General features: G+C 46.7%; 1 protein-coding gene across 2 annotated transcripts in view; it reads right to left on the bottom strand.

Annotated features, from left to right (window-relative positions):
- Positions 1-25,897, bottom strand: part of PIK3AP1 (phosphoinositide-3-kinase adaptor protein 1) — a 94,240-nt gene that overhangs the window by 16,885 nt on the left and 51,458 nt on the right. For both annotated transcript variants that reach the window (XM_037138918.2, XM_053662460.1), the window contains 10 exons: positions 25,354-25,498; positions 23,470-23,612; positions 23,219-23,351; positions 20,941-21,137; positions 17,916-18,105; positions 7,860-7,955; positions 6,937-7,125; positions 4,148-4,213; positions 2,128-2,333; positions 723-795 (listed from right to left, as the gene is read on the bottom strand). In XM_037138918.2, the coding sequence (XP_036994813.2) occupies positions 723-795; positions 2,128-2,333; positions 4,148-4,213; positions 6,937-7,125; positions 7,860-7,955; positions 17,916-18,105; positions 20,941-21,137; positions 23,219-23,351; positions 23,470-23,612; positions 25,354-25,498 (1,438 nt within the window). The remainder of the gene's footprint in view (positions 1-722; positions 796-2,127; positions 2,334-4,147; positions 4,214-6,936; positions 7,126-7,859; positions 7,956-17,915; positions 18,106-20,940; positions 21,138-23,218; positions 23,352-23,469; positions 23,613-25,353; positions 25,499-25,897) is intronic.

Consider the following 25,897-nt stretch of genomic DNA (forward strand, 5'->3'; position numbering starts at 1 on the left):
TAATAAGGCTCCATTCCAGATCCGAAAGCCTTTTTTTCCCAGCTCCTCTCGGTGTATAAGGCCGAGCAGCGTAAACCACGAAGACTCACCATGCCACAGCTTCTCACTGGGAATATGCAGGGTGAGCAAACGCCCCCTCCCCCACTTAGGGATGACAGTGCCACATGGGTAGCACCTGAGGGCAGATGGGTCAAGGGGGACAGAGGGGCACAACTGGAATTCATGGCCCTGCTATTGAACCCCCACAACACAGGGCAGGAGCCCTGCTAGGCCTAGGCCCTGGGCCTCTGAAGTTGTGTGTGATGTGGATACTGATGACACAATTTCCTGCTTGAATCAAAATAGATACTCTGTGCATGGGATTTTCCTCTTTCTCTGCTCAAAAAACATATCTTCCTAGATGCCCCGGGGAGAGCTGGTGCCTGGGGAGAAAGCATTACCCTCCTCTTTGAGTGGGAGGGTAGAGCCATGCAGAGTTCAAGCCATTCATTCATTCACTTGCCGATATGTCTTATGTTCTAGGCACAAGACATACAGAATTAACAAGACAAAGCTGAGGCCCAAAAGGACCTCAGAGTCTGGTGGGGCACCCAGATATGTAATCAGGGTGACAGGTGCTGGACAAGCAGTCTGCTCACTCAGGCCCCAGCAGCAAGGGGAGTCAAGGACAACAGATTGCAGCAGAGTTCCTCACAAGGCAGCACCCCCAGGGAGCCACATACCTGCCTGCTTTCCTGATTTTTGCTTCTCTCTCTGTCTTCGGGTGATGCTATCTCTTAGCCGCTTAAGATTTTCCTGGAAAAAAATTAGTTTGTTTTTAAAGTTTGCATCAGAATTATACCCTCTAGGCACCAGAGCTTCTTTCTGGTTTTATGCTGTTTGTTAAATACATGACAACGCAATAGCACCTCCAACATGCAAATGAGGCTGAGGACCTTTGCATTCAACTCCCAGAGAAATCCAAATACTTTTAGAAGTTGTGCTTGAAGAAAAGATAGACACACCCTGTCCACAACAAAGTGTCTCCCCTCCCCACTGGGTCCCAGCTCCTACCCAGCCTTATACTCACTGCGCTCCCCCTTGTATGCCCCTTAGCCAAGCTAGTCTGTTACCTGCTCACAAACATTCCCTACACATTCCTGCCTTTGAGATTGTGTTCTCACACAATTACCCTGACCTTGAAGGACATTGACTGCGCTCCATAAATCTGTTGCAGGCCTGGGTCAAGGTTCACCTTCTCCCTAAAGCCTCCCCACACTGGCCCAGTCCTTAGTGCTGCCCACACCATCTGGCACTGGGATATACTGTCTCTCTCTCTCTCTCTTCCTGTGTGTTTGTGTGCACACTCTTCAGAGGTACTGTGACCCTTGAAAGGCAAGAGACCAGGTCCTGCATCTGTCTGTAATCCTGCAGTCTTGCCTATCAGAGTCATTTATCAAATGTTGAATAGACATGTGAGGGTTGAAATTTGTTGCTATTTTAGCCCATAAACAACAACCACCTGGAAGTGAAGCACCTGAGCATTCGGAGGAAAATGGCCCTGGAACTCATATCCAGACAGGCAGAAGGGTCACCTGAGAGAGCCCAGACTGGAGAGGCTGACTGGGTGGTGACTGTAACTGAGAGACTGAGCTTGGCTCAGGAAGCAGCAGGGAAACACTGGAAGTACTGTGTGTGCTTTTTAAGTTGGGTGGTTTTATATCTATGACTTGTTTTGTTCACTTAATCATATTTCTTGGGAGCTTTCCAAGTTCTCTTTGAGTTCTGAAGTATGATAGTTCTGTAGGAGTCTTGCCACTGGGAGTACAGAGAGGGACTCTGAGAAGAAAAAAGCTAGAAAGCAGAAGTATACAGCCGCAGAATTTGGGCTTACAGTTGAGTCTTTGTTCCTGACCTCCAGCCTCGCAATAACCAGCAAAGCCGTCCAGCTCTCAGCCAGAGGGCCATGGTGGTTACAGACTACAGGTGACAGATACACATGCGCACTGACTCACAGTAACGCTCAAATTAACGTTCGCAGTCCCAGCCGCTGCTCAGTTACAGCCACAAGAAAACAGCTGCGGACCCCGCTCTCCACTCCTGTCTAAGAGCAACAGACATGAAACAGATTCATCCCAAGCCAGTTACCTGCTGGAAGCGAAAAGACTCAGACCGCCTCTTCTGGTTGAGCTGCCACTCTTTGAAGTGGAGCACAGCTTCATCCACGTTGACAATGCCCAGCTTCACCTGCTCCTGGAGAGTAATAAGCTGCCGCTGGCCTGGCGTTTTCATCCCCGCGAAAGGGTCATATATGCTTGACTGGGGCCTGTCTCTCCACGGTCTGACAGCAGGCTCTGCAAAAAATGGCAAAATTCATCTTGACAGCTCCCCCACCGGGAGGTGACTAGATGAGTGGGGTTGACAAGGCTGGTTGTGGGCTCAAGAGGACGTGTCTCAAAAGAACAATTACACAGGAACAAAACGCAGGGGCAGATGACATGGAACCAGAGAGAGGGAAGCAGCTAATAATTTCAAAGCGTATTACACTAACATAGACAAGACTACAACACTTTAGGGAGGTCAGAAATCTGCTGATAAGTAAATAAAATCCTTGAAGCCTGAGTCACAGAGAGGCCTTTAGACCAGCATCTCTCAACCTGGGGCTACTGACATTTAGGACCGGATAATTCTTTGTTTGTTGGGGGGACTGTCTTGTGCACTGCAGGATGTATAGTATCGTCCCTGGCCCCTGCCTACTAGATGCCGATAACACCCCCTTCCTCAGCTGTGACAACCAAAAATGTCCCAGACGTCGCCAAATGTCCTGGGTGGGTGGGGGAGAAGAAAATCACACCCAACTGAGAACCACTGCTTTAGGCTGAAATCCACTCCCAGAAGAGATTAAACAGGAAAGTCTCACCAAGCTGCTTCTCTCACTCTCCCAGATCTCCCCACCCTTCCTGCCTCCAAGCAGCATGGAGCACAATGATGGGGGCACGAAATGCCCGAGACTTAGAATGCCCATGGAATTATGACCCAAGTCCAATGTCACCAGGTGTAAATTAGGTGCTGGGTCCCAACTGGCTCTACTTGGTCTGTGCCAAGCTCTCCTCCACATTACAAATTCAGAGTTCTCTGCTTTGGAGGTTGAAGGGAAATAGGAAGCCCACCTCTCTCTCTCCCCAGGCTGTGACTCCACCAAATTCTGTGGGGAACGAGCTATATGCAGAGCTGATGGGCATCTGGAACATGGAAAGGCAACTTGACATTTCACTGCTCAAAATCATGCAGGGCTATCTTTGAGTCTATATTTCTCCAGGAGAACCCAACTTGGGCATGATGATTCAGGGAGATGCAAGAGGAAAAAGAGAGGTGACTTCCCCAGTGGCTATTGAAAAAGACTCAAAGAAGCTTATCTATCAGTCTTCCCAGCTATTCACTCATCTGTTGGCCCACACTCGCGGCCTCACACCCAGGTTTGCCTTCTTTAAAGTGTATTGGGAGATGAACTGTAGGGAGAAAAAGACAATGTCCAAGCCAACCACTTCTCATCTACAACCAAAGACTTTTGGGAGGCCCCCCAATGTTTAGATGGTATTATTGCTATTTTTTCAGAATCATCAATGGGCTGATACCGAATGCCTCTGTTTAGCACAAAGAAATTAACCAAGAGGAAAAGAGCACTCATCTCCTTGAACTTTCTTAAAGAGTCTTTTGGAAATAAAGGAAAAATGTTATGCCATGGCAAGCAAAGCGTCTTTTAATTAAGAGCTGAATTCATGTACAGTTTTAGTGAGAAAAGAGAGGGTGAGCAGGAAGCAAGGTGGCACTGTGTCATTGGGTGGAGACTGGGTGCTGGGCCGCCCACGTTTGTCCTGGTCAGCGTTCAGACTGTACTTTTGTCTGTGGCGACAGACATTTTCTAGTGTATTAACATCCCTGGTATGATTGGTTTGTACAATAGTCGTGGGCACCCTGATCTCCTCTCCTTTTCCTTTCCCGTCAGCGCAGGATTCTCAGACAGCCCCACGCAAGGCACCTCCTGGACGTCTCTGTTTTTCTGGGCCAACTGTGAAGTTGCTGCGACACCTGGGAATCACTGAAACGTGAACACTGCTGCCCCCAAAGTTCAGGTCATACAAAGGGAAGCCCAGAACGTCTGGCTCACCTTTCTTGATGCTCTCAGAGGAAACATAAAAATTCCCAGGCCGCTCTTGGGTTTTTTCTGCAAAAACTGTGAGATAAAGAGTCTTTTAGGTAAAAGTCAAATCAGATCTCCTTCTAAAGGGCTTTAAAAATATCCTGCACATTTCCCCCAGATTACTAAAACCTTGTACAAAACTAATAATCACAATGACCACACACCTTGGAGCACTGTATGCAAACTCTTACAGGGGCAACTAACAGGCAGAAGCAGCAGGGGTTATAAAATGAAGCCAGACCAAACAGACAAAGCCAGCCAGAGGACATGAGGGGCGCGTTTCGGATCATTATGGAGAAGGGAGACGTGAACTATGATGTGTACTGGATCCCGAATGCCTGAAGCTATCTGTGGAACACCTTAAAGCTCAAAAATAAAAGGAAGCGCCACATAACATGCCAACAAGCACCATAAGACAGAACTCGGAGCAGTGGGGCAGGTATAATGTGTGCACAGCTCTGAAGGAATTTAGATAAAGTCGCTATGAGTGGCAGACCCATAGAGGCTAATAACGGAAACTGAGCAGCGACCAGTGTCCAGCTAGTGGTAGGACTGAATAGTGGTTAAAGCTCCCTGGGCTCTCTGCACAAGACTCCCTGGGTTCAGATTCCGGCTCTGCCACTTATGAGCATGAGGCTTGGCCTCCCCTGGACTCAGTTGTCCTAACTGTGTAGTGAGGATGACAACAGGAGCTTCCTCTTGAGTTGTTGTGGGGATAAGATGAGTTAATAAGTAGAAATTACTTAGAAAAGTGTCTGGCATGTGTAAGCTTGCCATTGTACCTCCGATTAGCACTGTTGACATCTAACCCAATAGGACGGCAATACCTTGGCATGCTAGTTACCACGAGTTTTGTCAGTACAGTGCTTTAGAGTTTACAAAGTAGCTCCCTGTGTATTATTTCAGCTGATTCTCACAATAAGGCTATAGGAGAATATTACCATGTATTATTATGATGTAGGCACCAATGCATACATATATTATTATGATACCCATTTTATAGATGAGGAAGCTAAAGAGAAGGAAATGACTTACCCAATGTCCCAGGCTGTACAGTCGGAAAGTCTGAAAGCTAGGACACGAACCCAGGTGTTTGGGCTTCCAAACCACTGCCCTTTCTGTATCTCCTGCTTCCCTCCCTTCTTTTGCTTCCCACAGTTTCTTAGCAAGTCCATCAGGGCTCTTTAGGAGTCACCTGTCCCAAGTGCCTCCCCACAAGGAGCTGTGCCATCCACACCCTCTCCTTCATCCCTCTACCATTTAGGCATATTTGTTTGCATGCCTCTTCATTAGGATTCCCTTACAAGCATCCCAGGGACAAGAACCCAAGTGCAGGTCGTATATGGGGGAGGTGATGGGGGTGAGACAGGGAAGTAGACAAAGCAGTAAATGGTAAGTTACCATGGTGGGCGAGCTGGGGGGTTCTGGAGAACAACATTGAGGATGCACCTTGGAGTTCTCCCAGGAGAAGGGCAAATAAGTTGGGGTCCTCATCCACCAACCAGCATCAGGCATTGGCTGAGGGGTATATCTAGGGCTGTTAACCCCCCAAGTCTTCCAGCCTGTCCTGCAAGGAATCAGGAGGCTGTGGCTGCCACAGAAAGCCGTCAGGCTAGGAGACACAGGTCCTGACAGGCAGGGTACAGCCAGTGGACACAGAAATGTAAAGAGCTAGGAGGATGTGGGAAGGGCACCAATAGTGTTCACTATACACACCAAAGAAGGTGTTTCTCAGGGGACGGCAAACCAGGAGCACTGACCGAGCTTGGCAATGCAGAGTATCACTCAGCTGCACTTCTACCCAATTTAGGGTTGCCTGATTAACAAACCAAAACCAAAGCCAAGAAAACAAGTGCAATATTTGGGACATTTTTATAGTGAAAATTATTTGCTGTTTGTCTAAAGTTTATACTTAACTGGGCATCCTGTACTTTATCTGGCACCCCCAGCCAATGACCTGGGGTGAAAGGCTACCTCCCCAGGTATGGGATCTCCTTCTGCCACACCTTCCACACCCTGCTTATACTATTAAAAATGGAATGAAGACCAGGTGCATAGATCCACTCATTCTTGTATTCTTACAGTACTTGTAATCATGTTAGTACTATCAAGTCCCAAAAGACAGTGAAACTGACAATGCTATAAGCATCTGATGTCATAGGGACCATTACGAAGAAGTCAAAACCCAACTCTCAGCAATTTTTACTAATGTAGGTAAATAGACAGCCTGGCATAATGGCTGAAAGTCTGTGAAGACAGACTTCTTGGGTTCAAATCCTGGCTCTGCCAAATGGTAATCAAGTGACCTCTGTAAGCCTCTATTGTCCTCATCTGTAAAATGGGGATAGTAATGGTCCTTACCTAGTAGATTATTATAAAGACTAAATGACATGTTCTGGATGGGGCACTCTTGGTGTACTGTAATAAGTGTTAGCTATTAAAAATTTAAAATAATAACAAGAAGAAGAGTTTTAGAAGATAAACATTTAGCAGCATTCTTGTAACGTGGAATAGAGGGAAATCTTGTATCTACTCTGTCTTCATACCATGTATAAATGCCTCCAGGAAGGTGAGAACTGAATTTGATCATTGCCCTTAGCCTAGTGCTTGAATCTGCCCCAAGCTCTGACCCTGGGGCTGGTTGGAGACCGCTCAGACCATTCTCAATGATGATGGTTCATCAGCTGAAGGATCCAGGGAATTCCTCCTGAGAAGCTCTGAACACCCTACTAGGCATCATTCACTGCCACACTTACCTTTAGAAATGTACGGTTCATTGTCGGACAGATGGTGAGTGCCAGAAGCACTGGCCTCTGGCCTGGGCACTGGGACGGGGGGCCTGTTGGCCAGGTCCATGGAAAAGGCCTCGTCATCATCCACTATGTGATAAACATCTTCCGGACCACGATGATCCCTCTCCAAACTGGCCATTTCCACATTGTTGCCTGAAAACATGGGAAAAGGTAACTGAAAGCAGTGGCTGAGAACCCCATGCAAAGCAACCGAGACAGCACGATGTCACCTTCATTTGCCCCCATCAATGCAGTCAAAGGAAGTGATAGCTTCTGTCTTCTCAGTCTTACTGCTGGGATTCAGTTATTCATCCTATTAGAACTAGGGGAAAGAGGGTACAGCCCCAAAAGCCCAGGGACACTTAGAACCTACTCCTGGGCCTGGGCAGCACCATGAGGGTGGCCCAGAGTCCTCACCACCAACAGCTCCAGCACCCTCGTCCTTGGCATCAAAAGGACTAGAGCAAAGACTTCCTCTGTGCCCAGCGCTGTTTCATGTGTTTTACCTATATTATTCCCTTTGACTGTGTAATGATGCTGTAGAGTAACTACAATTATTATTCGTATTTTTCAAATAAAGAAACTGGGGCCTTGGGGATTTGAATAACTTGCTCAGAGTCACTCAGAGCCAGATTGGGGCCCAGGAAAGCTGGTTCCACAACTGTGTTCCTAGCCAGCACACTCTACTGTTTCCCTTGCAACCTTGGCCACCACTTTGCTCCCCATAGACCAAAAGATTTGGTGGGGGATGAGTACCTTCAGTCACCCACACGTCACGTACGTGGCAGCCCACTCCCTGTATGGCGCGGCCTTCAGGTGGAACCAGGCAATGTCTTACACTTGTTTCTCATTCTCTTTTTGCTTCCCTGCAGACAGCTGCAACTTACCTTCTAAAAACTTGCGGATCATGGAGTCCTTAGTGGCCTGAGAGAAACCCTGTGCAGAGATTGGGTTGGATGTGCTGGCCTGAAGCATTTCAACATCTAGAAGGAAAAGGAGACTGAGGGATTAAAAGTTGTTCTTCCACACAAGCAAGGAGACTTTTCAGATGGCTATATAAGGCTTAACGAATCAAGATATCCTGAACCAAGCAATGCAAGAATTCATCTATCCACAAATCTATCCATCCATTCATTTGTTAATCCATCCTCCCACTCAGTAATAACACAGAGTAAGTGTGGAGTATAAAGGAAAGCACCATTCACAACCCTCAGGCACTTTCCTGGACCACAGGAATCAAAAGGTATGAATGTGGTTTGAAGTTGAAAAGTATACAATCTGATGAATATGTATTCTTGAGAAATGTGATATAAAAAAATTGCAAAGAATTCTTCATACAAATTCACTAGATTGTATTTAACGGGTCCCCAAAGATCAAAGTAGTAAGACAATAGTAGATCTGTGTATAATAATTAAATGCAAACCATTTTTCTCAGAGTATACTATTCAGCTTCAAACCACATATTTTGGCTTAAGTGAGCCCCAGTAATTGTGTGACATGGCACAGTGAGTACAACCCCTTGATAATATCAAAGCTCTACTTTCAACATAAGGTTGAAATCCTGCTCCCAAAACACTTTCTTCAGAGTCATAAACACACACACACACCTGAGAGTCATAAAGTAAGAGGGCACTGGTGGTTACTCGGGTTTGAGTAGAATCTGCTGTGGTTACCGAATGGTTTTTGTACACAGTTTCAACCTCCATGGGTTTATGCTTCACAATAAAAGCCAAAGGTCAATGTATGACCAATTACAATGTAATAAATGTAATAAATGACCGATCACATGGGTGACCTAAAAATCGAGTTCTTCCTGAGTTTTGGGAGTGGTATTGTGATTTTGAGGTTGACAGAAGTGGCTCTCACACATTCTTTCCGATGTTGCATAATGTTCCATTGTTTAAATGAACCACAATTTATCGACTCTTTGTTGTTCCTGATTCCATTTTTTACTGTTAAGACAATGCCATGGTTATATGTTTGAAAATTAAGCTTATTCTTTCAAATGCAAATGCCTTTCGAGTCTTGTGGTCCAGGAAAGGGCCTGAGGGTTTTGAATGAGGCATGGACTTGGGTATCTGGAGAGCGAGGTTCAGGCCCTGGCCCTGACTCCTAGTAGCTCTGCATCCTTGGGCAGGTTACCTGATATCACTGAATTTCCATATCTCGGTCTGTAAAGTGGGGATGAATAACGGTACCCACCTCATAGGAAGACTATGTGCGCCATTGAGACAACGCCTATAAATGCTTAGCAACAGTGCCAGGCACCAAATATGAGTGGTCATCATGATCGTTATATAGAGATAACCTTGATGGTCTCTTGGTTTCTTGCTAGTTTAACAAATCAACACAAACACAGTGACTTAAAACAACATCGTAAGTATACTATCTTACAGTTGTGTAGTTTGGAAGTCTGAAATGGGTCTCACTGGGCCAAGATCAAGGGCTACATGTCTTTGTAGGAAAGCTAGCATCTGTCTGGTGGGCCTTTCCGGCTTCTAGAGGCTGCCTTCCCTCCTCGGCACCCGGCCCTCTCCCTCCCTCTTGAAAGCCGGCAGTGTTGGGCGGAAAGTAGCTGAGCCAAGTCCTTCTCACGGTGCCATCTCTGATTTCTTCTACTTGTCAGGACCCTTGTGATTACACTGGGCCCACCAGACAATCCAGGACATTCCCTTTATCTTAAGGCCACCAGATTAGCCAGCTCAATTCCACCTGCAATTTCGTGTGTTATTTTTACCCTCATCCAAGGACACTTTTTTATTGCTTTCAGAGAAAAACAAAGGGGGAAGGAGGGAGAGGGGGAGAGAGAGAGATCAGTGAGAGAAAGAAACATCAACTGGTTGCCTCCCATACGCTCCCTGACCAGAGATGAACCCACAACCTAGGTGTTTGTCCTGACTGAGAATCGAACCAGCAACCTTTCAGTGTACAGGACAATGTTCCAACCAAGTGAGCCACGCCAGCCAGGGCTCCACCCGCAACTTTAATTCCCTATTCGCCATGTAATCTAGGATGTTCACAGACTCGGGGACATTATTCTGCTTGCCACACATGGGACCAATACCAGCAGAGTCAGCCTGGGAGCAGGGCGCACCCAAGTCAGGCGAGGCCACTGTGTCCAGCCGGGACTCAGCAGCCCCGGCCAGATGCAGGCGCTGGCCTCTATTGAGTCTCTCGATACGCACTGCCTTAAATGGAGTTGCTTAAAAGTGATTTCATTTACATTTGTATTTTAAACAAAATGATTCTTTTTATGCTAAATCGAACGTAAATATCTTTGATGTGGACCAAGAACAGCAAACACGTACAGTGGCCTCCACGTCCCTATTCAATACTCAAGGCAAACATTACTAATCAATCAAAGCATTGTTCCTGGCCTCAGAATTCTCCTCGGCACAGCTCCCCAGGCACTGGATGCCAGCTGATGTGAAATAAATTTTTAAAAAATTTTAATCCTCAACCCAGGACAGGTTTATTAATTTTAGAGGGACAGGAAAGGAGGGATGGCTGGGGTGGGGAGAGAGTGAAAGAGACAGAGACAGACAGACAGACTAATATTGATGTGAAAGGAAAACACTGATCAGGTGCTTCCCATATACATCCCGACCGGGGATTGAACCCACAACTTTTTGCTGTACGGGATGATGCTCCCAGCAACCGAGCCACCCAGCCAGGGCTGAAATTACTTTAAAAACACTATTGCTATACCTACCCTAGTCAGTAAGCCCTAAGAGCAGCAGATACTACCTCTGTACACACGTGACAGCCCCTCACACACACACAGCCGAGGCATACAGTGAGTAACGCGAGTGACAGAAACACGGAAAATCCCAGAGGTGAAGGAACAAAAGGTAAAGGAAAGCAGAATAATCAATCCCCGTGTTCCTGGACGCTCAGGGTTTGCACTTCAGGACCCGAGCACTTAACCTTCACCACTTGTCAGTTGAAACTGAACTGAAATACGCTGAAACCTGCTATCAGTCTAAGGACAAAGTGCAAAGTCCTTTGACTTCAGTGGAGAGAGAAAAAAAAGAGAGACTCTGGGAGCACAGTCTCCTCTGGGAAGAGGCAGCTGCAGAGTTGTATTATACTTTTTCTAGGGAATCAATCAGAAACAACCCATTCCTGGGAAGAAAGAAGCTTGAACAGAGGAGAGGAGGCTGGGCAGGTACTTCCTTAGGGAATCAGTGAAGAGCGATAACGCATTTGCAGAGACGTCCATACGATGCTCCCCAGGGGACCTAAATCTAGATTACTTAGGGGCGGTAGAAACGCCATCCAGATTACGTGTTGTAAATTTAATATAAAACCTAATCTGAGTACACAATACAGTAAAATGTCAAATACTGAGAAACTATTCTTCTGGAAAGGCTCTCAAACCCTGGACGCAGGCCAAAAAAATTTTCTCCCTCCTTCCCTTTTGTATTTTTGTGGCCAGAAAAAGGGCCTCCGGTTGGGAGCAGCACGCTCGCGCCTTTGAAGGCAGCCGGAAACCTGATTGGTTCCGCTTGCACGCAGGTGGAATAGGTGCTTTGACTGACTGTGTCAACAAGGAAGTCCGACCTCCCCACACCCAAGTGGAGAAGTAATGAGAAGGACACAGACAGGAGAGAGTCACACACAGAGAAGGGAGAACGTGGTGGAGGGTGGGGGGAGTTGGAGTAGGATGAAACGGAGACGCAGACAGAAACAGAGACGCAGACAGAAACAGAGAGAGAAAGACAGAGGAGAGTGGCAGTCTGATATTAGAGGGGCTAAGGAGTGAATGGCAATGAAAAAGAAGGGGCTAAGAATGAGAGGGCTAGGAGAAGCAACAAGTTAAGATTTCTTATGCAGACAAGCTCTTCCAAACAGCCCTTCTGGGAAACACCCAGACTCTTAGCTCTGCAGGAATCAGCCTAGGGAATGAGTGCATGGTGGGTGCAGTGGGTACTCTGACTGATGAAGTCACCGTCTCCTTCTCCACCTCCATAGCTGGCCTCTCGGGGTACTGTGTCACAGTGTGTAGCTATGCATTCAGTTACATGGTGTTTTTGTTTAACATCCAGCCTGCCCACTACAAGGAAGGCTGTGGGAGGCAGGGATCACTCGTACTGACTCCTCATCACCTGGCCAGGGGCTGAAACACTGGAAGGGTTCAATATATGCTGTTGAATGAATGAATGAATGAATGAATGAATGAATGAATGAATGTGTGAATGCACAGACTGATGAGGAGGAAACAAACGAATACGTGCACAGGCAGGCGTTCAGACTTTGTGAAGGAATCTGGGCACCTCCAAGCTGAGAAAAGAGAGGGGCAACTCAGACCACAGGAACAGCACAACCAAAAGCACAGAGACGTGAAAGAGCAGGCAGGCCGCCTGGAGTGGCTGAGGAGTTGCTGCCACCCTGAGACGTCCCACACGTGGGGACACCTCACAGATATCTCACTACCGCCTTCTGGGAAAGTGAAGTCTTTGCACTGGAATGTGCACAAACTACTCCACGCCACCAAGTCGAGGATTACTTCTCATTTGCTGGTACTCTCAAATTTGAGAAACAGCTGAGCACCTACTGTGTGCAGCGCTGCAGATAATACTCAACTTGCCCATGAGGTGGGAACAAATGACCAGAGAAGCAGGCACAGAAGCTGAGTGCGTGGAGATTTGCACGCGGAAGTGGTGCCCCGAGGAAGCAAGACCCTCAGCTGTGCAGGTCCAGAGGGGAGCAAGTTCCCTGCTGCTGGTGGGGATTTTACCATATTAACTTTAAAACATGCAATCCAGTATGCTGGCATGTCCCTATGTCCCCCACCCAATTCTTTGTACATTTGGAGGCTCAAAAAGCAATGGAAGTCAGGAAATGCCCCAAGCCTCCCATTGCCCCCACTGGGTCCATTTCAGCCCTGGGCAGGGACAGGAACAGAATGAGTTCCCTGCTGGTAGAAACTCACGCCTTGCACCCAACCCCACTACCCATGAAGCATTTCTTGGCTCTACTAGCCAGAGTCGTCCCAAGATGGGAAGCAGGAGGATAACAGAGCCCTAGCGGCCAACGGGAGGAAGACTCCCGGGAGAAAAGGGTGCAGACAGGGAAGGTAGCATGGCACTTAACAATTTTGCTTATAAATGCTCCTTCAGCTGGGCTTAGACCTGACATAGCTGGTCTGCGAAGCCCTTTACTGTGCTCAACTGTGCCCCCAGCTCCGAGGAGCCCCAGCTTGCAGAGAGGGTCTGTAATCAGAGAGCTCAGGTAAACAAAACACTGCTGGAGATGATCTGTTACAAAGATGCCAGTTACCAAGGAGGTTGTTAAGGGCTAAGTCAGCTCTCTGTCACACACAAATTTGAGCTACAGAACTGGGCAGAGGGAGCAAGGGTACAAAAATAAAAGTTCAAGGTGAAGGGAAGAAGGGAAGAAGGGAAGAAGGGAAGGAAGGGAGGGAGGGAGGGAGGGAGGGAGGGAGGGAGGGAGGAAGGGAGGAAGGAAGGAAGGAAGGAAGGAAGGAAGGAAGGAAGGAAGGAAGGAAGGAAGGAAGAAAGGAAGAAAGGAAGGAAGGAAGGAAGTTAGTTCAAGGCAGAAGTCACAGGAAGCAGAATGCCCTCAGGGATGGGTTAGACTGGCTCCTGTGAGTTTACAGTTTCTAGTAGCAGATATTATACATTTCACCCTTTGCTCCTTTTTCCTTTGGGAGGAAGACAAGCCTCTGAGATAGTTAAGCAAGGCTAAACCTACAAGCAGATTACCTTAGAAGCAGCTGGACAGGGTCTCCCCGAAATGCCTCCCAAGGGCCTCCCAAATGCACCCAGAGCCTCGGGGAAGGGACCATTGGGTGAGACTTCCCACATGATATGTGTTACCTACATCAAAGGGTCACCAGGACCAACGTGTTGTTCTCTGAAGACAAGGACAGGGGCACAAGAACTAAATAGAAAAAAAATCTAGAGATAGTGAAAACACTCAAAGAGATGTGTGCCTTGATTTTTATTAGTGTTTGGATACGTCTAACCTTAATAAAGACATTTATTTCTTATATAGTTAAGTGAGGGCATTGATGACTTAAATCTGTGCGATTTTTGAACAGAAAGTTCTCAAGGGAATTGGGAGCAAAGTTGAAGGTTTGATAACAGAGACATGTAGTTGCCACCTGGTGGCAGCATATCTAAACTAAAGACCCTGAGTGTGAGGGTATGTGTGTGTGTGTGTGTGTGTGTGTGTGTACGCGCACACACCCACACAAGTCCAGGGGGAAGGAAAGATTAGAGTGAAATCATCAAATCTCCAGGTTAGAACCCAACCTTGCTCCCCAGCCCCTCTTCACTCAACAGGGTGAGTTTCCTTGGTAACCTTCCTACTTAGTGGTTGTTTTAAATTCCCTTTGGAGAAGAGGACCTCATTACTATCCCCTTTCCAAAACTCAAGCCAGAAGGGGCAGATTTAAGCAGTGAGTGGTAAGGAGCTGGCCTGAAGCCGGCACTCCGTGGCTGCCCTCGTTTGCAGCGAGTGAGTTAATGAACGAGTGAACTACATTCCTTACTTGTACTTCCAGGCCCTGCGGGTTGAATGCTAACAAAGGTGGCACTGATAAACTCGGCTACTTAGACATTTAGAAATAGCTCCTGTCTAAGTGTTCGCCCCAGAACTGGCAAATGCAGACCCCAGAAGGACAGGCCAGGAGGGGCCTCTGTCCCAGTAGGGGAACAGACAGATTTGTTCCCTGGGAGTCCGCAGACCCTAATTCCAGACCCAGTTCTCCCGCAGTGAGATGTAAGTGAATCTTGGACCCTTCGTTTTCTCCCTGGTAAAAATGAAGATAATTCTATCTGCCAAGCCCAAGGACAGTCAGGCGAGATAATAGATGAAAACTGTCTGTTGACTTGACAGCTGGCAGGTATTTCAAGTTATTAATGTGCTGGGTCATGCTGCAAATATGGATCTTATGTTTATCAGTTTGTCCTCCTTACTTATGAACTAAACTACTTTCTCCCCTAGAGAGTCACTGGTCGTAAAATGAATATTGTCCCTCTTTGGGTTACAAGTTGCTACTTCCTATGGGCCATGGGTGAGTGGTCATTCTCAAGGTTCACCCACAGAGACAGAACACAAACCAAATCATGCTGAGAATCAGAAAATCCAGAGCTTGTGTGATCAGGCAAATGAAACATGCAGTGTGTTTCCTGTCCCCATGCCCAAAGCCGTCAAATTCTACAGCCTGCCCATGAGTAGCCTTCTTCCAGTTCTATGGCAGCCGGAATCGCCCTGACCCCAGGCAACTTTACAAACTGCCAGCTGGGCACAAACCAGGCCAGCTCCGTGGCATCTGCCACCTCGGGAAGCACTGGAGAGACTCGCTGTTCCCGCAGCGAGGAGTAACGGAATGGCTGCCCCGAGCACTCCCCACAGTTTCCACTCACGCGGTGGGGGAATTTCCCACAGTGCACACCCGGGGGATCACAGCTGTGACGTGTCTGTCCACACTGAACTGCCAGTAAAGTGGGGGGTTCTTTCATTGTTCCAGTGCCTCCCGGGAAGGACACAGGGCAGAGTTATGTATGGGCATGGTCTCTGGCTTCCCAAGTGGGTAGCACTTGTTCTCCAAATGTTCTTTTGTGAAGGGGTCTCTGTCCCAAATTGGGAAAGACTGTGTCTTGGCCCCCTTGTCTCCCATGCTTGCCGGGTAATGGAGCTGGATGGGCGTGCAAGGGCAGGGGCGCCAGAGGCTGTTATGTGAGCTCAGGTCTGGGCCACAGAAAAGAGCGAGCAGGGCTGCAGCAACATGGGTTTTCTAAGAGTAACCAGCACTAAAATCTGTGGTGTTAGATGGCAATTTCTGGCACAGAATAAAGAACGTGGCCCTAGAGACAGAGAGACCTGGGTTCAAATCTGAGCTCTATCATCTATTAACTGTGAGACTTCGGGAAATTTGTGTAACCTCTCTGTGCACCAGTTTCCTCGTCTATAAGCTACAGGTTAACAAAGCATCTTGGTACAGCTGCTTTAAGGATTCGGTGGGGTGAAGGATTTGGACAGTGGGGATGCCCATCTCTCTCCTCACCTCCCTGCCAGGTCATGGCTCTTTCGGAAAGAGCTCCTTCCAGGTCTCCCAGTCAGGTGCTGAAAGGGAGCTCCTACCGTCCCTTCCCTCTTTCCCCTTATTCCCTCAGAGGAGCAGCCAATATCCGACTGGCAAGCCCCTAACAACCAGTGGACCACACCTTCCAGGTGCGGGGCTGGCAAGGTCGAAGGGCTGCTAGGGTCAGGGTCTGCCTCTGGCCCCCTTACCACCCACACCTCTGTTCCGAGGCACCCTCCTGGTGACTGCCTTCCGGTTCCCGGATGGGAAACCGGGCCCACCGCCCTGTGGGCCCAGGGTCCTACTGTCTTCTTCCCAGGCTGCAAGTTGGCAATATACAACCTATCCCATTCAGAAAACTTCTCATCAATAAAGCCAATAGGTTGATGGGTATTTTGTCTTATCTTAGTTAAATCTATTAAGTAGACCAGAGGGAAGGAGAGCTAAATCTTAGGCAGTGCTTCGGAGTGCTTAGCACTGGAGAGCGAACAGTGGTAACACACCACCGAGAGGGCCCTTAACAAGCCGGCAGCACAGCCTGCTGCTTCAGCCCTGGCACGCTTGCTTCGGGGATCTACCCGACTCAGCCCAGTGGATCTCAAGGGGAGCGGCACTGCCCTCTAGAGGGGGTTTGGAAAAATCCACAAGAGTATTTGGGTTGTCACCAGGGTTGAGGGACATTACTAGCATTTAGGCAGAGCACAAGGGAGAAAGATACTAGACACCGTGTAGTGTGTGGGACAGCCCTGCGCCAGGGTGTGTTTCACATCCCTGTGGCTTTTAAATATTTCCCCACACATACATATAGGTTAAAAACTGCTTATGATATGTATTTATACACATGTATGTGTTTGTACATATCCTTGTGTGTATATATAACAACTTGGTTATATATTTCTATTTTGTTTCCAGTGTTTGCAAGGATGTATTACTTTTACTAAGGGAGGAAAACAAATAATGCAGCAAAAATGGGCAAAATGTGGTAAGCAGTTTACCAAAAAAAAGTCATGTCCTAGAGATATGATATTTTGAAAATAAGTTTATTGTATATTAAGCCAATAAAATCAGGTTACCATAAAAAAAACCTGCTCATAATTTTCTGAGTCCTGAAACCAAACTACTTTGTATATAAATACAATTTGTGTTTTTGCAGGGTATTAACATGCACTGAATTTTCTAGTTTAGTTATTATGACATGGAGAGAAGAGAGTGCAGAACTGTTCACTGTTCAGGAAAATTCAGGCCCTGAGGCCAATGCCACTGGCAGCATCTGAGTCCCAGATACAACAGATGCGTGTCAGCCGGCATTTGCGCCCATGACATTGGCAGTGATTCTGAGCACAGGTGTCTGGCTCTATTTCATTACATCCTCCTGTGTAGGCACGCCTGGAAAGTTCCTCTCCTTTTTTATATTAGCTCTATTTTATATTTATAGTTCTCTTTTATATTTCAATTAGGGCGTATATTTGATTGCTAAAAGTTTCATATCTATGCAGGTTACATTCTAGAGGAAGCTCACATCAGGGCAGTAATGGGGGCGCTCCCTGCCAATCGTTTGCTATAAAAAGGGCCCGTGGGCACAGACAGGGGTGAAAACCACTCATCTCGCTTCTCCGGTCACAAGGCAATGCCTGCCTCAGCTCCGGCTTCCAGGCCCTTGCTTAAACTTTCCAGTCACACAGCAGTCACAGCAGAGGAAGCCTGGAGAGGGACCCTGCTTGCCTCAACCCATGATGACAGCTCTGACTTTGTGTAAAACAGGATCTTCATCTCTCTGGGGCAAGGCGGCAGCAAGCAGGGACTTCCCCCTCCACCCCCCGACCGTCAGAGTGAACAAAGCTGCTGGTCAGCATAATGATGGAAGCAGAAGCGGGCTGCGCTACTTACAGAGGTCTTCGGTGGCAGCCGGGACGAAGGCGGCCATGGACTCGTACAGATCCTCGTCACAGCCGGGGTTGAGGGAGCACTTCATGAGCAGGTCTGTGGAAAGGTGGGCCATGGACTCATACACATCGTCAGCCTCCTCCCCTTGCATCAGTTCCTCTTTAATGTGGCTCTTCAGCATGTCCACGGTTTCCTGAAAGAGAACATGGGACCCACAGGCACACTGAGACACCCTGAGTGGGCTTGCGACCCACAAAGGAAAGGCTCCCGTGGGTCAGGGTGGCCGCTGTGTGTGTGCCTCTCTGGTGCCTTTCCCACCAGACTGAAAGCTCCTTGAGGCCAGAATGCAAATCTATTTTTTATTTGTTTTGTGTCTTTTGGGGTTTTTTTCTTTTTTTTTTAAGATTTTATTTCTTTATCTTTACAAGGGAAGGGAAGGAGAGAGGGAGCTAAATATCAATGTGTGGTTGCCTCTCATGCGTCCCCTGCTGGGAACTGGCCTGCAACCCAGACATGTGCCCTGACTAGAAATTGAACCGTGATTCTTTGGTTCGCAGGCCCGCACTCAATCCACTGAGCTATGCCAGCCAGGGCTTGGGTTTTTTGTTTTAACCTTTGTTTCTTCCCCCAGGACTAAGCACAGAGTCACGCACCCAGGAGACATTAAATGTCCAATGACCAGACGATGCAAATTCATGACTTCATCATGAGCACCTCCAATGTGTTGGGTACAGCGCCAGGCATCTGATTGTACATTATATGCCATTTTTTTTTTACCACTGCTTGAGAAAGATGTACCACCCCCTAGTTCACAGATGAGAAAACCAAAGCTCAGAAAAATCTAATACCTTAGCTTATACAAGGGCCTGGAAACCTGGCCTCTGAACTTTCCCCTACGCCCTAGTGGGTCCTCAGAAGGCAACCAGTGACATGCAAGGACGTGACCCTTACTGACCAGCCACAAGGAAGTTCAAATGGGAGCAGTGGGGCTGTGGCTACGGTGTGCTTGCCTTGTGTGCAGGCAGAGGTCCCTCAGGAACCTCGTTCACTAGCCCCTGTTCCTTCCCGCAGGCGGCTGCAGGGTCCTGACGGTGCGCTTCTCCAAAGTGCCCTCCTCGGCTTCGTATCCCGTGTGCCGAAGAGGAGAGACTGTCTTGGATGAAGCGCCCTGAAGTCAGGCCCGCTGCCTTCCCTCATTCTCTCTCCAGGTGACAGTGAAGCTAGAGAGCTGGCTTCTCTGAAACCCCTGCACAACTTTCCTGGTAAGAAACTTCGGTGTTTCACAATCCTTATTTCATCATCCACCCACAAAAAATACCCCTTTTCACCATCGCTGCCCCAGGAGAGCTAATCTGCTATCGACGCTCCTGTCGGTTTCCTTATGAGACTCAAGGGAGAGACCAGGTAGCCAGGGAAGTGCTGGAGACTCAAGGTCTGGCATTGGGTTTTGAGGTGGTGGAAAGAGGAAATGGGACATTTCTTAGAGCTCCTCAATAACACGCAGGGACGATGCTGAAGATGCACGGGTTGAAGGGGGTTACAGTCAGAGAACAAAGGTGATACGAGAAATGTGAACCAAGTTAGCTTCAGGGCCAGTGCACCTCTAAACCTCCCTGTTACATACAGTGAGGAGGACAACAAGCCCCAGCTTTGGCAGCAAACAGGATTCAAATCCCATATCCACCCTTACTAGTGTGTGACTCAAGACACAGTTACTCCACCTTTCTAAGCCTTTTCCCTCATCTGTTAAAGGGAGATAACAATACCATCAACTTTAAAGGATTGTGGGGAGGATCAAATGAGGCGATGCATTTGGCAATCAGATAAATTCAATAAATAGTAGTGATTGCTATGAACACAGTATTGTCCTTAATAAAAACTCCTGGCATGGAAATGAAATACTATATTATATACATTTGTGACTTCAAAGTAAAGCTGAAAATAAATACTCCCAGACTGGGAGCACCTTGAGCCTCAGTTAGGTCAGTGATGCCCAAAACAGACGCTCAAGCTATTCTATTCATTCAACATACTTAACCACCCCCCAAACCTTGGGAAGGCCCCCTCTACATGCAACAGTGAGTCGAATACAGAACAGAGATTTAAATTGCTGGGCCAGTGCCAGGCTCACTCCTTTCTGGACATAGAGAGCAAGACAGGGTTGCATTTATTGTTCCTTTTCAGGTCAGTGCCCTGTTTGAGAGGCTGAGCTAGTCCCACATCCCCACTGTGAATCACGCAGATGGAGGAAAACCAGAAGCAGGGAGAGCAGAGTCTGGAAGAGCGGCTGCCTCCAAGACAATGGAAGCAATACTGGGGCATGGAATAAAGCCTGCCCAGGGGTCAGATCACACTCAGAGAAGGACCAGAAATCATAATGAAATAGAGTGTGGAGTCTAAAAGCAGATGGGCAGATAAACTGGGGATATGTACCTTAAGACAGGCAAAGTCTCTGAAAGAGACAGGCTGTCAGCAGGTGGGACTTCACAGTCTGCTCCCTGAAACCTCAGATGCAGAGCTTTATAGTGTCCTCTGCCAAGGGAGGAACCAATCCTAACACAGTTCACCTGGGCCTGATGGCAGGCGAGGCAACTGGAAACATCCCACTGGGGGGCCTTGGAAGTGGGTAGAAAGGTGACTAGGGAAGAGGAATCAGCATCAAACCTGCAGCAGATTCATTCCATAAACACCTCTTTAAATTCTTTGCTTTACCTACATTGTTTCCTTGCATCCTCAAAAGAGTCTACAGGTAGAACTATTATTACCTGCCTTCTGCATGTCAGGAAACAGAGAGAGGACACACAATTTGCCCAAAGTCAAGTGGCCAACAGCTATTGATGCAGGAACTTGGACCCAGGTCCCTGTGACTCCAGGGCTCATTTCTTTAGCCCACACATCCAGGCATCACCGGAAGAGGCACCACACAAGGACATGCTAGAGATGAGCTCCACCCACATCTGGTGAAAAGTCCACCCTAGGACCACACAACACATTTCCAGTTCTGGGGCCTCTCCCACCTTGGCCTTACCACATACTCATCGATGAACTGCCGCAGGTCCCTGAAGCCATGCTTCTCGGCGATGGTGTTGGGGTAGTGGCCGTGCTTGTTGGCCACGCTGTATGCTTGTAGGGCTCCTGGGCAGGTGAGCAGCAAGGCGGTGAGGTTCTTAAGTCCATACTTTGCAGCAAAATGCAACAAAGTGGGCAGCTCTTCACTCCTCTGATCTGAAAAATCATCAAGGAAAACTTAATGGTCAGATAACAGTGAAGGCAGAGGGCAGCCTTGTCCCGGGAGACAAAGCTGGGAGCCTTGCACAGCATCCAGCAGGCACTCGATGAGCATCTCTTGGCCGATTGACCCAACATCCAACAGCTTCCTTCAGGGAATCACCAAAGATTATGGCCTCAGATGACAGAAGAAATGATATGCTAATTAATTAACAAATCTAGTAATTAATATCCTACCTTCTTTCTCTAAAAGGACCGGAGATTCCTGAGAAATAATACTAATTCAAAATGTGCTGATAGAATTCTAAAGATTTAAATAGCAGCCACATAGTACAACGTGTTTTGACCTTCTCTGCAAATTTCAGTGTACTTTAAAGCAATTGCTTTGTGCTGATTAAAGCAAAGAAGTCCATCTTCATAGCTCTTACTCCCAATTTCATAAAGTATGTCAGGTAATCCTGAGATGTTACTAAGCCTTTCTACGGGTCTTAGTTTTGAACCAGAAAGCATTTCTAGACAATCTCAAAGGGACTTGGGAGGATTAATATGATGGTATTCAGTAAGTGCCTTGTTTAAAACAGGCTTTAACATTGGTGTTAATGCATGTGAACCCTAGGAGGTGTGTTAACCTCTGGTTTGTGAAGGACAAAGTACTCTTGAGAATCACTGGTACCCCATGACCTCCTCTACCTACTAACATCTGACAGCAGCAGATTAAATTTGACTAAGAAAATAGACACGTTTATTGTACAGTGGAGGCAAATATTTTTTGTCTTGTTTTCATAAAAGTTGATTTCTAAACCCAAGAGTGATATACACATATAGAAAGATAAATACATGTGTGTATCTATACATACATGTATATGCTTACACACAAAGATTTTATATATGTATATGTGTGTATAAATATATGTTAATGTGTTTTATATTGCATTTTATGAAGTATTTTATATTTTATATTATATTTCATTTATATATGTATAAATTATATATTTTTTAATAAGAAAAACCTAGCTCCTTGGGAAGAAGGGTCTGAAAATATTTCCAGGACCCCACATTGTCGGGCTATGACAGACTCCCTCCTGAGCCCCAAGTTTAAGAATAGAAAATATTAACACCTGCTGAAAGTGATGCAAGAACATTCTACAGCAGGAAAACGGGGATGGGCAACAGGAGACTGGCCCCAGGAGGATTTGAAGGCAGTATAACTTCATCCTACGGTTCTCTTAGGCTATGAGAGGATGGAACACAGGCAGAGGGAACGGGGAAGCGGGTCCCACCATGCAGTGTAACTACCGCACAAAGGAAGAGTGGCGTCCACGGAAGCAGATAACAGGCATCCTGTCCAGCATGCCAAGCGCCATCCCCATGCAAATGGTTCTCCTAGTTCCAGCCATGTGGCATGCGCACACGAGTCTGCTCCTCTCTCATCAAACAAATATTTGCTTTAAGCCCACAGTGAACCAGTCAGCAACAATCTCAGCCCTCACTGAGCTAACAAAGAAGAAAGACACAGCTGAGGAACCCTAGGGCAGTGGGTACCCAACATGCTGGGGGAGCCCACAGCAAGCAGGCAAAACCAACTGAAGTTTTGAGATGGTCTTCCAAAGAAAGTGCAACTGAAGCTGCTGCAGGGGGGCAAAGAGAAGTTAGCCAGGTTTATGGCAACCAAGAAAGGGAGGCAGAACTGTACTCTCAAGAGTCCAGGTGGCAAGAGACAGGGCAGAATTTTCATTAGGCGAAAGGAGTCCATACCTGCTGCAGAGCAGGGCACAGAAGATGAGGGAGAGACTGGAGAGAGACGAGAGCAGAAATGCAGCAGGAGCCCTTGGGAAGGACTCTGCAAACAGCTCAAGGAGTTTGGACTTTGCAAAGGGTTTTTAGGAAGGGGTGAGGTGCTCAGATTTACAATTGAGAAAAATCTCTGGCTAGCCAGTGAAGAACGATCCCTTCTCAAAGGAAGGACTGTGGAGCAGGAACCAGGAGCGTCCACATCCTTGTGCGAGTTGCCTGGACGCTGAAGCGGCAACCTGGAATCAACCCACGGATGGCCTCCCGAGGCCGGGCTGCTGACTCACTTGTCATCATGTCTTCTTCTTCCAGCTGGTTGACTCCAAAGAGGTGCAATCCACTTGCAGGGATGTTGTTCTTCAGGGACTCGGTCAGCAGTTTATCAAGGGTTTCTGTGTTGTAGGGCACGATTTTAAAGGCCTGAACACAAAAGTGAAGATAGTCAGATTTTAAAGCCAACCTGTTTCCCACCCAGCAGACCAACCATGAGCAGAAATTCTATGCCCAGAACACCCAGGTTTCCTTTCAACATCCTTACCTGACACATGAACTCCACAGGATTCGCGGCACTGGACAATAAATTCCCAATTTCTTCCATGTCAGTGTAATAGCTCACAGAGGTTTCGCACACCACTAAATCCCCAGAATATATTTTCAGAAAGACATTCCCAGAGGAGAGGTCTGAAAGAACAAGTGTCCAGGGAAAAGTGTTTATAAGCTAATCTTAATGGTGAAGAAATTAACTGAGGGCTGGAAGAAAGATCTTGAAGGTGAGCTGGCAATAGGGAAGCGAGGGAAGGGGCAGAAATAGAACATGAGCAGAGTAAGCAGCACGTGGCAGAGCCTGAGTCAGAGGAATTGTTCTCATTGGATCTGAAATTTAATTTTTGGAAATTTTTCATGTTTTGTGATCAGGGCTGCCATAAACAGGAAGAAGAGTTGAATTTAAAGCACTTTATACAAAGGCCAGTGGTTGCCAGAAGGCGGACCCCGGCGGGGGCGACTCCACACTCCCACCACAACGGGCCAGTAGAACTGATTCACTGCTCTGCTGTTATTATGACGAGCTCTCCCTGCATGCTCTCTCCTACACCACAGGAAGGGGTTTTGAGGGGAAAAGAAAAAATTAAAAATACACCAACCACAAAGATTCGATTCACAAAAGAGGAAATGCAACAAAGTAGAGAACATGGAAAAATATTCAGCCTCACTAGTAATCAAAGAAATGCTAATTAAAACGATGGGTTACTTTTAAAAACATCAAATGAGCAAAAATATTTAAAAAGCTAACATCTAGTATTGGCCTAGTGTTGGTGGTGGAATAGCAAATAAACTTGACAGTAGCAGCATTATAAAAAGCAATTAAGCACTATTTTCCAGGATCCTTAAAAATACCCATTGTTTCAGGGATTCCATCTTAAGAAAATAATCCTAAATACAAAAGGAAAAAAAAGAAAAACAACCTGCTAGCATAAGGATGCTCAATAATTCATCATTTAAAATAATAAGGAGACAGTAAGAAATCAGAAATTATACAAATATGCAACAATGAGGAAATGAAAAATTAAAAGATGAGACTTCTTTTCAACTGAGTATCATGCAGCTTTAAAAATTATAAGATACAAGTCCAACACAAGGAACTGGTTTTACGAACTGTGGTACATCTATATAATGGATTACCTTGCAACCATTAAGCACCATGTGGTAAAAGAATATTTATTAATGTAAGAAAACACCCAGATGTATTTTCTAGGCAATGACAGTGGGCTATGAGACAGGAAGAAGCCATGTACACAGATGTGGAAAATACAGAAACCAGTGGTTTCCCATGGGGTGGGCACATGGGTGACTTTCTATTTACTTTCTTTATGGTTATTCTATTCTTTAAATCTTCTGTACTGAACATACATTACTTTTGTAATGTAATGTATGTAAACAGAAAAAATGTGTTATAAAAAATGAAAAGAACAAATGTGTTATAAAATGCAAAGTTACAAAGCCCATGTAATACCATGGGAATAGAGGTATGGAAACAGAAAATTACAGAAAGAAAATAAACAGAAAATTACATGAAGAGGAACAGACTATCAAGTCATAGTCAGTCTATGGCTTGATAGAACTAAACACAGATAGAACTATGTTTTTAAAAATTGTTAACAAAGGCCCAAAAGACTGAATGGTAGTCTCATGACTTTTTTCCTGGCTTTCCTCTAATTTCCAAAGTTTTTAAATATATGAACTTTGTAATAATATAGCCATTTCCCCCCATCACCCATAGATGCTTCTACCATTCTTTTCCAAGTCCAAATCGCAGCTGTCACTCTGCTCACTGCTGAGTGAAGGAAGCACAGGTGAAAGAAAGCAAGAGGGGCCTCCACCCTGACACGATACCTAATTTTTGGAGGTGCTTGGGGCTACTTACTGGGCGCCTTCACGGACACGGTGTACTCATTCTCCAGCTTGGCTTCCACCCTTATTGAGGGAGAATCCTCTGGAAAAAACTCTGCTACCGTCGTCACTCTCTCATCCAGCTTACATCTTACAATGACGTAGACCGTGGTTTCCACCTGGAAAGGACACCAGTCATCATCCCCGCCCCGTGCTGCATCCCCTACCAGGGTACTGAGCCAGAGGGTCTCCGGCTCCTTCGGCCCCAGCCTTCTTTAGGGAAGCTGTTCTAGAACCGGGCTGGCGGGTGCGGGGAGGGGGCTCTGTAGTTCAGGGCTGGGCAGCCACTGTTTGCTGTGGGTCCCGATGACACAAGTTACAAAAATCAAGAGTAAACATTTATAAACCTTTATGATAATTTGATGGAATAATCTTATACATGTAGAACCTAATAGTAATAATTTTTAAAACTAGGTCTTATATTTTACATGTCTTATTATTTCATTTTTATAGCATTTTATATCGTATTTGATAAAAGCATCAGTCCATCAGACCCCACCTGGACCCACTGAACCAGA

Source organism: Artibeus jamaicensis, unplaced genomic scaffold, assembly GCF_021234435.1.
Source record: "Artibeus jamaicensis isolate MK-2021 breed Jamaican fruit bat unplaced genomic scaffold, CSHL_Jam_final contig_252, whole genome shotgun sequence".
NCBI classification, from domain to species: domain Eukaryota; kingdom Metazoa; phylum Chordata; class Mammalia; order Chiroptera; family Phyllostomidae; genus Artibeus; species Artibeus jamaicensis.